At 48.1% G+C, this 11,959-nt stretch overlaps 1 protein-coding gene across 3 annotated transcripts in view; it reads right to left on the reverse strand.

Annotated features, from left to right (window-relative positions):
- The window catches only part of LOC309364321 (laminin subunit beta-1-like), a 71,631-nt gene that overhangs the window by 10,604 nt on the left and 49,068 nt on the right, over nucleotides 1-11,959 (reverse strand). For all 3 annotated transcript variants that reach the window (XM_081901296.1, XM_081901294.1, XM_081901295.1), the window contains exons 19-26: nucleotides 11,619-11,811; nucleotides 9,915-10,058; nucleotides 8,026-8,257; nucleotides 7,030-7,193; nucleotides 5,220-5,444; nucleotides 3,611-3,825; nucleotides 3,423-3,519; nucleotides 1,688-2,066 (exon numbers count right to left, since the gene is read on the reverse strand). In XM_081901296.1, coding sequence (XP_081757422.1) covers nucleotides 1,688-2,066; nucleotides 3,423-3,519; nucleotides 3,611-3,825; nucleotides 5,220-5,444; nucleotides 7,030-7,193; nucleotides 8,026-8,257; nucleotides 9,915-10,058; nucleotides 11,619-11,811 — 1,649 coding nt within the window. The remainder of the gene's footprint in view (nucleotides 1-1,687; nucleotides 2,067-3,422; nucleotides 3,520-3,610; nucleotides 3,826-5,219; nucleotides 5,445-7,029; nucleotides 7,194-8,025; nucleotides 8,258-9,914; nucleotides 10,059-11,618; nucleotides 11,812-11,959) is intronic.

An 11,959-nucleotide genomic window follows, 5' to 3' on the forward strand; every position in this document is an offset into this window, starting at 1 on the left:
AATCAGGATAGAAATAAGGCATGCAAAATGATTCAAGTGCTGCACGTCCCCACAGCTGGAGGGCAAGGGAGAATACAAGGTGGATAGGACTGCATTACCAAATTTTGTTGGTTTATAGAGCTCTTTCACCACACCTTTTGTCTAATGGTTTTGGGAACTGTAGTGCCGATAACTCTCTAAGCTGGAATGTGCGCAGAGGAGGGTGACAAAGATGGTCAAGGGTTTGGAAACCACGCCGTATGAGGAACAGTTGAAGGAGCTGGATAAGTTTAGCTTGGAAAAGAGGAGACTGAGAGGAGATATGATAGCCATGTTCAACTATCTAAAGGGCTGTCACATGGAAGATGGAGCAAGCACGTTTTGTTCTGCTCTGGAGGCTGGGACCCGAACCAATGGCTTCAAGTTACTAGAAAGGAGATTCCGACTAACTACCAGGAAGAACTTTCTGACAGTAAGAGCTGTTTGGCAGAGGAACGGACTCTTTCAGGAGGTGGTGGAGTCTTCTTCCTGTGAGGTTTCTTTAAACAGAGGCTTTAGCTAAGATTCCTGCACGGTAGGACTAGACGACACTCGGGTCCCTTCTAACTCTACATTTCCATGATTCCGTGATTCTATAACTTCTAGCTCCTTTATCCCCACACCCCAAATTAAGATGTCCAGGAGTGGATGCTTGTTAATCGGTTTTTCAGTCTGGATGTGCCCACGGAGGAAAAACTTGAAGCACAAAGGCTATCATATCCTTCAATTTCTGGCATGCACAAACCGAATAAAAAAACAGACCAGTTCACAACTTGTTAAGCGTGTAAGGACAAAAGAAGTAATTATAATTTATAAGTTTTCATGTTATTTTGTTTTGTGAAAGCAACTAGAAAAAATATTATGTTGGGAAGATCTCACACAGGTGAAGGGAAGCAGTGGGGAGGAGGGGAGGGTTAGGTTGAATTTGGGAAATAAAATAATATATGGGACAGCAAAGATATATAATAGATTCTTATAGAATAGTAATATATTGTAACCAGAACAGAAGTTAAAAAGGGGAAGTAGATGTATTTTTAGTATTTCATTATCGTAATAGTTATTATTATTTCTTATTGGTAGAAGGCAATGTTAACTCAGACTTCTTTGTTTTGCTGTCTGTATAATTTTCTTAAAACAACAACAGCCCAACCTCTCTCACCACCAAAGAAACACAAATGAACAGCACGAGCAACGCTGACACCAAACCCTACATACATTAAGCAAAATAGAAACATCGCCACCCGACCCCCCCATCTCCCCCCAAAATGTCTCAGCAAATGAAACTGATTTGGAAAAATGTTACATGGAAAAAATACGAGAGACATTACACATACTTCTGTAAAACAAGAAAATCTTTAATACAGTGGTACCTCAGGTTACACACGCTTCAGGTTACAGACTCCGCTAAGCCAGAAATAGTGCTTCAGGTTAAGAACTTGGCTTCAGGATGAGAACAGAAATCGTGCTCCGGCGGCGCGGCGGTAGCAGGAGGCCCCGTTAGCTAAAGTGGTGCTTCAGGTTAAGAACAGTTTCAGGTTAAGAACAGACCTCCGGAATGAATTAAGTATGTAACCAGAGGTACCACTGTAATAATAATAATAAAAAAAACCAACAACAGACCATTCCCCCTTTTTCTGCTTCCCTCCGATTCTACCTCACGTCTCCTTACCTGGTATCTTCCAGAAGGGCACTGAGCTGCCGCAACAGGGGAGTGCTTGGACTGCTGCCGTCCCCAAGGAGCCGCTCGACGTCACCCAGCCTGTCCTCCAGGTCGCGCATGCGGCGGCTGCTGGCCGCCGGGATGGGCCCCCCTTCCTTCAGGGCCTGAACTGTGCCCTGCAACCTCTGCAGCTGTTCCCAGAGCTGTGCCAGAACCGCGTCCCACTGGCCGAAGCAAGGGTGGCAGGGGGAGCAACGGGGGAAGTTCTGCTGGAAGCCCCGCCGGCACTGGTCGCAACGCGGCCCCGTGAAGCCACCTCGGCAGGGGCAGTGCCCAGTGAGACGGTCACACTGCAGGCTCTCGGACCCTGTGGGGTCGCACTCACAAGCTGCAGGGGGCAAAAACCAGAGGTCATTCCCCAAGCAAGCTTTGGCTTTAGTTTGTTTACGTACCATTTCATTCCGAACCAGTACAAAAGCCAGTTGCACCACATTGAAACACAGTGGTACCTTGGGTTACATACGCTTCAGGTTACATAAGCTTCAGGTTACACACTCCGCTAACCCAGAAACAGTGCTTCAGGTTAAGAACTTTGCTTCAGGATAAGAACAAAAATCGGGCTCCGGCGGCCCGGCGGCAGCAGGACGCCCCATTAGCTAAAGTGGTGCTTCAGGTTAATAACAGTTTCAGGTTAAGAACGGACCTCCGGAACGAATTAAGTACTTAACCCGAGGTACCACTGTATAAGCACGCACCATTAAAACACACCATACAAAACATTACAGAAAGACAGTACGAGTGGACTCTCTGTGCCCTTACCGCAGCAAAAAGACTGATACTGATGAACTGGAAGAATAACAACACGGCTCCCTACTGTGATTTTATTGGTGTTAGCCGCCCTGAGCCCAGCTCTGGCTGGGGAGGGCGGGGTATAAATAAAAATTCATTATTATTATTATTATTATTATTATTATTTTATTCTATGGTTGGATTGAAGACTTCTATAAACTCGCAACATATGAACAACTTGGATATAAACGCAGACTTGCTGCGGACAAATTCAATGATATTTGGAATCCATTCTTACAAATATTGTAATAGGCTAAGATCTGGTGCAGTACAATAACAACCTTGTAAAGTATACAGTTTTGAGGGTTTTCCCCCTCCCCCCCTTCATTTTCCCTTCTACATGGTTTCTGTTTCTCTTTTTCTTTCTCTCTCTTTTTTTTTTACATCTCACCATGTTTAGTGCACATATAATTAAGTATGTTTTGAACTTTCGATAAAGATGTTTAAAACACACACACATGATAGAACCATCATTCTAGAACAATGCAGCAATCGTAATAGTTCAATATGCTAAAGATACACAGCCCATGTGTGTTTTTGTGGGAAGACTTGGCAAAAGCAGCGGTTATCCCATAACTCACTTGCAAAGAAGAATCAGCTCGCACAGTTGCCTACCAGTCAATAGGCCAGGGGAGGCATTTCTTTAGGGCCAACAATATTGGGGCAACCAGCATTAGCAGAGAAGCACAGGGTGCTCAAGTAAGGCATTGTCAGAGAACCTGAGCTTCTAATGCCAGGAGGTGAGGAAACTCATCCAGATCCCCTATCCCTCATGGGCCAAATTTGACAGGTGGGTGGGGTTAGCCATCTGTCAATCACCTGACCTCACAATGCAGCGCTCTCACACAATGTTTGGAGCGGAAGATTCTCGCTTGCACTGTGCACTCGAACTCACCTAGACATTCCCGTTCCGGATCCCCCCAGTGATCTTCTTGACAGTGGGAGCAAACGCGGCCCCCGAAGCCCGGCTGGCAGTGGCATTGCCCTGTGAACTGAAGGAAGGGAAAGGTGAGGTGGTGGTAGTAGGGCTGGAAGCTGGTGCACAAGCCGCCCAGGTGCCTCCCCCTCTTAGGCTAACTTTACCATGTTGCAGTCCGACCGTAACGAATGGGCAGGGTCACAGTTGCACGGCTGACACCCCACGTCACTGCCGAAGCCCCAGAAATTGGGGGCGCACCTGTCACAGTTCTTATCTACCACGTTGGGGCGGCAGGGGCAATTGCCTGTAGTTCGATCGCAGTGGCAGATGCCTTTGGAGCAGTGCGAGGGCAGTGTGCCCTGTTCGTTGCAGGTACAGCCTTGGGAAAAGAGAATTTATCTTAACCCTGCCAGCATTTTCAAATGCACACAATTTCCCCCCATGCACTCAATCAGTGTTTCCCTGTCTTCTCTAAACGTAGGTTCTTGTTGTTCTCTTAATTCTATATGTTAAGCCTGCAAGCTGCGCATATTCTGTCAGCTTAATTTGCCATTCTTCTTTAGTTGGGACCTCGCTCGTTTTCCATTTTGGGGTTAACGAAACACAGGCCACAGTAGTAGCATACATAAGGTAAAGGGACCCCTGACCATTAGGTCCAGTCGCAGACGACTCTGGGGTTGTGGCGCTCATCTTGCTTTACTGGCTGAAGGAGCCGGCGTTTGTCCGCAGACAGTTTTTCTGGGTCATGTGGCCAGCATGACTAAGCCGCTTCTGGATAACCAGAGCAGCGCATGTTAACACCATTTACCTTCCCGCCGAAGCAGTACATATTTATCTACTTGCACTTTGACGTGCTTTCGAACTGCTAGGTTGGCAGGAGCAGGGACCAAGCAACAGGAGCTCACCCTGTTGCAGGGATTCGAACCGCCGACCTGCTGATCGGCAAGCCCTAGGCTCTGTGGTTTAACCCACAGCGCCACCCGCGTCCCTCTGTAGTAGCATACATAAATAACCTTTTCTGACACCTGGGAATTTCAGTCTGAATTATCCCCAACAATAAGGACTCTGGTTTGGGGGGGGGGAACCTTTTAAACATTTTTTCAATTCATTATGGATCATTTCCCAGTACTCTTTTACCCATTTACAAGCCCACCACATGCGAAAGAACGTTCCCTCAACCCCTTTGCATCTCCAGCACTTACCTGATTCAGTGTTATATATCTTAGCAAGCTTACTCGGTGTTAAATACAGTGGTACCTTGGGTTGCATATGCTTCAGGTTACATACGCTTCAGGTTACAAACTCCACTAACCCAGAAATAGTGCTTTAGGTTAAGAACTTTGCTTCAGGATGAGAACAGAAATTGTGCTCCGGCGGTGCGGCAGCAGCAGAAGGCCCCATTAGCTAAAGTGGTGCTTCAGGTTAAGAACAGCTTCAGGTAAAGAACAGTTTCAGGTTAAATATGGACCTCCGGAACGAATTAAATACTTAACCTGAGGTACCACTGTACTACCTGTAAATCATTTTCAGGGTTCTCCTTCAAAGAATAACATTTTCACTTTCCACCAACCCTGCTCATCTTCACTAGCAAACTCTTATTTGTTCTCTGTTCTCCAGCATCTTGCTGCTTCTGTCTTCACTACCACCCCCAAAATTTACTGCCTTCACAGGACCCACCAGCCACAACAAAGCCCGCCAAACACGACCTCTCATTCTCAAATCACAAGTTCCTCCCAGCCATCCCCACAATCCAGGCCCGGCCACCCTACTCACGTCGGCAGCTACGCTGGAAGGCATTGCCGTAGTAGCCAGGCTGGCACTCAGAACAGTGGGGCCCGCCAGTGTGGTAAAGGCAGCGAAGGCATTGGCCGCTGTGTGGATCACAGGCTTCGGGGTCGCTGGGGTCAATGTTGTTGTTGCACTGGCAGGGGCGGCAGGCTCCACCTTCCTGCTCAGGGGCTCCAAAATAGCCAGGCGAGCAGTGGTCACACCGTGGTCCTGCCAGAGACATGGGACGTTATTGAGGGGTGGGAGAAGAATATGTAGACCGTCACTGCAGTCTAACCAACAATACATGCTTTTCTAGATGGGCACACGAAAGGGTTGTGGCTCACAGGGCTTTTGCGAGAGAGAACTCGGTGAGATCACTTCCTTTGTTTACCTTGGCAGGAAGCTGTAGCCCTACATATTTCCTTCCTGCCTGGGCAGCCCTCGCCACGCTTCCAAGCTGACCAAATGTACGTGTCTGAGCTCTGCAGCTCAGACACCATTTCGGAACTTGCATTTTGTACTTTTGTGACTTAGATCGTAGTTATAAACCTGCCTTCATTTTGCTTCTGTAACTGCTGCTTCAAGAGCTGGATTATGTAAGTAAATGCTACTTTTATTTCTTCACAAAACAAAGTGTGATTGTTGTTTTTAAGGGGAAGAAAAGGGGTGACAGTATTCCTTAAAGCGTTCTGGATTATTATTTCTAGGTTAAATCAACCTTGTTTTAGCAAACGATGGCACTCTGCTGATTTCACTCACATGAACAAGGAAGGGCAGTAACTAAACAATATATCCTCTCCTAGTGCCTAAATCCATTCCTACAGAACACATAATTACTTAGTGATGGCCATTTCTCCTCTTTTCTCACTATGGCTCAATGGGAAGTAGAACTCTATTGAAATGTTTTCGCTGACCTTTATCACGAGAACTAGAAAGGTTGTTGCCACGTCAGAAAAACTGGGAGCTCCTTTACCTCCTTTTGTGTACCTCTTCACAATCAACCAATTCTATTGTGTTTCTGGTAAAGGGCAGAGGTGGGTCTGGGAAGGGCAGGCCCATGGAGATGCTATAATTCAAGGCAAGAAGGAATACTGCAGGCTCAGGGGCTCAGTGGTGCATATGTTTACATGTGCAGAGAATCCAGAGAAGGGGAGCTAGATTCAGGCTGCAGGGCAACTTACAACCCACCAAGCTGAATGCAGTCAACTAGTCACAGATATGAAAGCCTATCAGGGACTCATAAAATTCGCTGGTTGTGCCACCAGCCTAATATGTGGAATGCCCATCATCTAGCACAGCTTTTCTCAACCTGTGGGTCCCCAGATGTTGTTGGACTACAACTCCCATCACCCCTAGCTAGCAAGGCCAGAGCTCACGGATGATGGGAGTTGCAGTCCAACAACATCTGGGGACCCACAGGCTGAGAACTGCTGATCTAGCAGATTATGACACCTGGGTGGTGGGCGTTATTTTTTCTGCAAGTCATCGGTTGAACAGGTCATTAATAGCAGGATCATAAGACTGAGTCAGCACATTAGTCTGTCTAGCTCAGTACTGTTTACTCTGACTGGCAGAAGTTCTGCAGAGTTTCAGGCAGGGGTGTTTCACAGCCCTACGTGGAAATGTCAGGGGTCGAACCTGGGACCTTCTGCATGCAAAGAAGATGCTGTGCAATTGAGTCACGGCCCTTCATGGAGCACAGCGGCAGTCTGAAAGGGCAGTGGAGGTGTGCTAGAGGACAGTCTTGCAGAGGCTGTGTCCTCAAAACGGCAACTTATATAACTGCGTCCCTTGCCCTTTCGATATGCCTTACCTGTATAGCCTGGAGCACAAAGGCAAACAATCTGATTGGTTTCCCTGTCAGTGTGGCAGGAGATGCCGTGATAGTGCCGAGACCCTGGGTACCCAGGGCAAGGGCAGGGACGGCACTGTTGCCCTGAGCCCAAGACGGGGTCTCCATAGTAACCATCCAAGCACCTGTGATGGGGTAAAAAAAGGGGAACAGAGGCAGTAAGAGCAACCTTAGGTGGTAGTAAGAGCAACCTTAGGTGGTGGTGGTTGTTAGTAGTAATTTATTACATGCGCTTCATCCTAATGTCCAGCAATTAAAAACACAATATTAAAAACAATTCAAAACTACTTACAACCACAAAAGTAGGGTCCTAAAAATATGCACCTCTTATCTCAAATTATCACCCGTTCTTCCTGGCCACTCTTCATCACAGCTGGTTTTGCCCCAGTATAAGCCTTATTAGTATAATCTGATGCTCCATCCCACAGTTTAGCCTCTTCACAATATACTCCTTTCAATCCTCCTTGCAGTCTCTCCCCCCCCCCCCCGTAATCTTCCCGTGGAATCTCCTGTGCCTGCTCTAATCTCTTCCTTGAAGGCTGGTATCAGGGGACCAAGCTGTGCTGCATGGTTCAGAAAAAAGGTATCTTCTCTCTGCCTCTCTCTCTCTCTCTCTCTCTCTCTCTCTCTCTCTGTGTGTGTGTGTCTGGGCAGAACATCCATGTTTAAGATGGAAAAATGTGGGAATAGGGGCTGTTTGACTCTGACAAAAAAAGACAGTTGTCTTTTTTCCAACCTTCTGCAATGAAACTAAGGGGAATATTTAGTGTTTCTTGCCAATCACCAGCACCAATCTTCCTAAGGAAAGGGACTCTGTCAGTCGATGCTTGTCCACCCACTCCCATCCCATTTTCCAAACAAGAGTCGCCCAGTCATAACGAAATCAGCCCTCTACGCTGCAACATTTTATTGCAGTTGGGATCCCGTCACGTTTTCCCACGAATCCCACATGCGTACCTCTCACAATGGCGGCCAGCCGTGTAATCGCGGCACTGGTGGCAGGCCCCCGTGTGCAAGTCGCACTCCTCTGAGTGCCCGTTGCAGTGGCAAGGCCGGCAGGTTGGGAAGCCCCATTGGCCTGGTGGGCACTGGTCGCACTGGCGTCCAATGGCACCATGTTGGCACCGGCACTGCCCGCTTACTGGTTCGCAGATCCTGGAGACTGAGCCTTCGGGGGAACAGGCGCAGGCTGTGGGGATAAGGGCCAATGTTTTCAGTGTGACAGGTGAGGGAGCATTAACCATTAGAAATTATGGCACAATTCTCTGGAAAGTCCCTAATACGGAGATAGCGCCCAACTTCCTGGCACAGGTATTTTCAGAGAGTTCAACGTGGCAGCTATTGCCAAATCCACAAGACAGGAAGCTCTTCCAAAACACAGCTCCTTAACCTCTAGTAGTAACCACCCAGGCTGACAGGCTGAAAGGATGATAGGGGTGGGTGGCAGCAACGTTAAGTGGGTCTAGCAGTGGTCATGTTGACCTAGGACCCAGAAGCCCTGGGTTCAAATCCTCACACAGATCCGGGGTGGGGGGTGGGGGGAGACACACTAGAGAGTATTGTGGCAACTTAAAGATTAACAATTTCTAAGTACTGGACAAGGCCTTTGATTGTTTCTGCTGCAAGAGACTAAAAAGACAAGGCTGCCCGTTCGGAAATATTTACCTCACAGGGTGGCTCTTAGGGTAAAATTGGAGAGGAAAAGAGAACCATGCAGGCTGCCCTGAGCTCCTTGGAGAAAACTTGGGATAATAATAATAATAATAATAATAATAATAATAATAATAATAATAATAATATGGTTACTTAATCCCATCTCCTCATCCCAATCCGAAGAGGTTCTCCTTTTTTGAAGGGACTATACATTAAGGCCAGAGAGCAACTCAAATTCACACCATGCTTTTGAAGCACTATGATAAACATTCCTGCCTTTCGTTAAAGAATCCGGGTTGCTGTAGTTTGTTATGGGAGCTGAGAATTGTGAGAAGACCCCACCTCCATTCCCCTCACGGAGCTACAATTCCCAGACTGGTTCAACGATCAAGGAGCTTGGGAATTGTTGCTGCTCTGTGAGGGAAATAGGGAGGGTCTCCTCACAACTTTCAGCAGCCTTTACATTTCCCACAATTCTTTGGGGGAAGTCGTGACTGCTTAAAAGTGCTATCATAGATGTATGGTTTGGATGTGGCTTAAGTTAGTCAGGTTTAACCACTGCCTGGAGTTGTAGGAGCTTGAATAATACCTAAATATATAATAACGATAATCCCAAAGAAGAGAATCTGCTCCAGTCCAGTTCTGTTGCTCAGCTGAGGCCTCTTTGACTGGATGGGGCCTCTCAAGCCACAGAGAATCTGTTCTGGAGTTTAGCACTTGGTCACTGGGGAGCTGAAACTGCTTTTGTAAAGGTAGCTGGTTCCTCAAGGGGATCTAACTCAAGGGTGCTATCTCTTGGTGGCGCCTAGTCAGAGCGGGATCTCCTTCCCCCCTGTGTCAGGATCCCATTTGCTACTCTGAGGATCGGTAATATACATAGCTGTCAACCTTCCCTTTTTTGGAAGGAAATTCCCTTATTCCAGCACCTTTTCCGGCTGCTTCCCACTGCTATCCCGGGTTGTTAAATATCCCGTAGATTGTCCCCGGGACAGGTGAGGCTGCTGATCCCTTATTTTCGAGGCTGCTGATCCCTTATTTTCAAATCTGAAAGTTGACAGCTATGGTAATATAGCCCAGCCACAGGTTTTCCCCCTCCACTCTCAGTGAAAACTAGGCTTAATCAACAGTTGAGGAAAAGACAAGGAATGACCATGAGGGAGGCAGTACATGCAGGCCCTGCCTTGATTACTCACGGCTGCAGCCGGAGGGTCCGAATCCGTAGGTGCCCGGGACACACTGGTCACAGCGCCGACCCATCACGTTGGGCTTACACTGGCATTGCCCTCCCAGTTTGTGGCAAACACTGCTGGTGGAGCCCTGGGGATCACACTGGCAGGCTGAAGGCGGAAGAAACCACAACGGTTAGGGAAGGAAGCTAGGCAGGGGGAAAGACGAGAGGCAATTGCCTCCCCACCCCAGTGCCAAGGAGACTGGGGAGAGGGACAAGTGGAGATGCACTCCAACACACTGAACACAAGCACATCACTCTAAAGCGGATGCACGTGAGCATGTGAGGAATATTCCTGCTTGTAGTAATGTGGTAAAATGCAAGTTCATAGGTTGAGGCCGCAGGTGGTGAAATCGTGCAGGTTACAGTCCAGAACATCCATCAGACAGACAGATGCCGCCCAAATCCTGAGAACCTCGGCTTTTGTTATCTTTAACATTAGCATGTTTCTAGGCCCCATGGTTGTAGTCAGAGATACCTGGAAATATTTCACAACGGTGCTAAAAGCTTGTAAAACAGATGCACCGAACAATTCCTGCTGCAGAATTTTTTTTGGGGGGGGAGTTGTTTACCTCTGAACTGTAGATTACTCTACTCATGTTTCCCCAGTCTTTTTACATAAAAGTGAGTTAAATCTGAGGAACTTTCCTCTCCCATACCAACGCTGGGTTTGCTGATTGTAGGCAGCACCTCCCCATCATTTCGGCCTTTAATTTCCACAGCTCTGGCTTAGGAACATAGAAGGCTGCCTTACAGTGAGCCAGACCATTGGTTCCTCTAGCTCAGTACTGTCTACACTGGCTGGCAAATGCTGGAGATCTTCTGCATGTATAGCAGACACTCAGCCATTGAGCCCTTCTACAAACCATCGTCCTAGGCCCTGGCCGCAAAACGGAACCACCTAGTTCAAGAAGGCTGCAGCTATGCACTAGCAGCCTCTCAAAATCTGTGGGCAGAGAAATGGGACCATTTCATCATCATTATTTTTTCCCCAAAGGGAGGATTAATTATTCAACAATTTATTGCAGGTGGGGCTCACCATTAGCAGCAGCACAGCTGCTTCCTTTTTTCTTAAGTTGTTTTAAGGGTCTAGACCCCTGAGCCTAGGGCTTGCCGATCAGAAGGTCGGCGGTTCAAATCCCCGCAACGGGGTGAGCTCCGTTGCTCGGTCCCAGCTCCTGCCAACCTAGCAGTTTGAAAGCACGTCAAAGTGCAAGTAGATAAATAGGTACAACACCGGCGGGAAGGTAAACGGAGTTTCTGTGCGCTGCTCTGATTCACCAGAAGTGGCTTAGTCATGCTGGCCACATGACCCAGAAGCTGTCTGCGGAAAAACGCCGGCTCCCTCGGCCAATAAAGCGAGATGAGTGCCACAACCCCAGAGTCATCTGCAACTGGACCTAACGGTCAGGGGTCTCTTTACCTTTTCCTTTAAGTAGCAGCAGCAGCAGCAACAACAACATGAACAACCTGTCCGTCATTTTGCATTCCTCCCCCCCCCCCAATACCCAAGACCTTGCGTCATTCCAGGACTTTGTGTGTTGGTGGAAATGGCAACCACCAGCACACACAAACACAGACAAACACACACAAACAAACACTATGGTAGAGACTAGAGAAAAGTATGCAAAGTGGCTTTCTTTCTCAGGCGTAAGAAAGAATCACTCACGCATAGCCCCATCATGCATCAGGGCAGAGATGCTGCACAGCAGGCGGGCACAGGTCTCAGCCAGGTCGGGCATGGTGGCCATGCGGAAAACCTCTAGGCAGGTATAGCGCTCCAACGCTTCACGGCGCTCCACCGCTGCAGGACTGCTACCATGGAGCCCGGGCAGCTCCGTCACACGGGGCAGAAGGACCAGCTGTAGCAAGGAGGGAGAGATGTCAGGAAAAGTCTGGCCTGGTTGGGACAAGGACTGAAGCTGGCCCAGCTGCTTATGTAGCACACAAGAGGGGACTTGCTAACTGGGAATGTGTGCAGCAGGCCCAGAAATCTACCTCAGAAGGTGC

The sequence above is a fragment of the Podarcis melisellensis genome (genome assembly GCF_964234715.1).
Source record: "Podarcis melisellensis genome assembly, chromosome: 2".
NCBI classification, from domain to species: Eukaryota; Metazoa; Chordata; class Lepidosauria; order Squamata; family Lacertidae; genus Podarcis; species Podarcis melisellensis.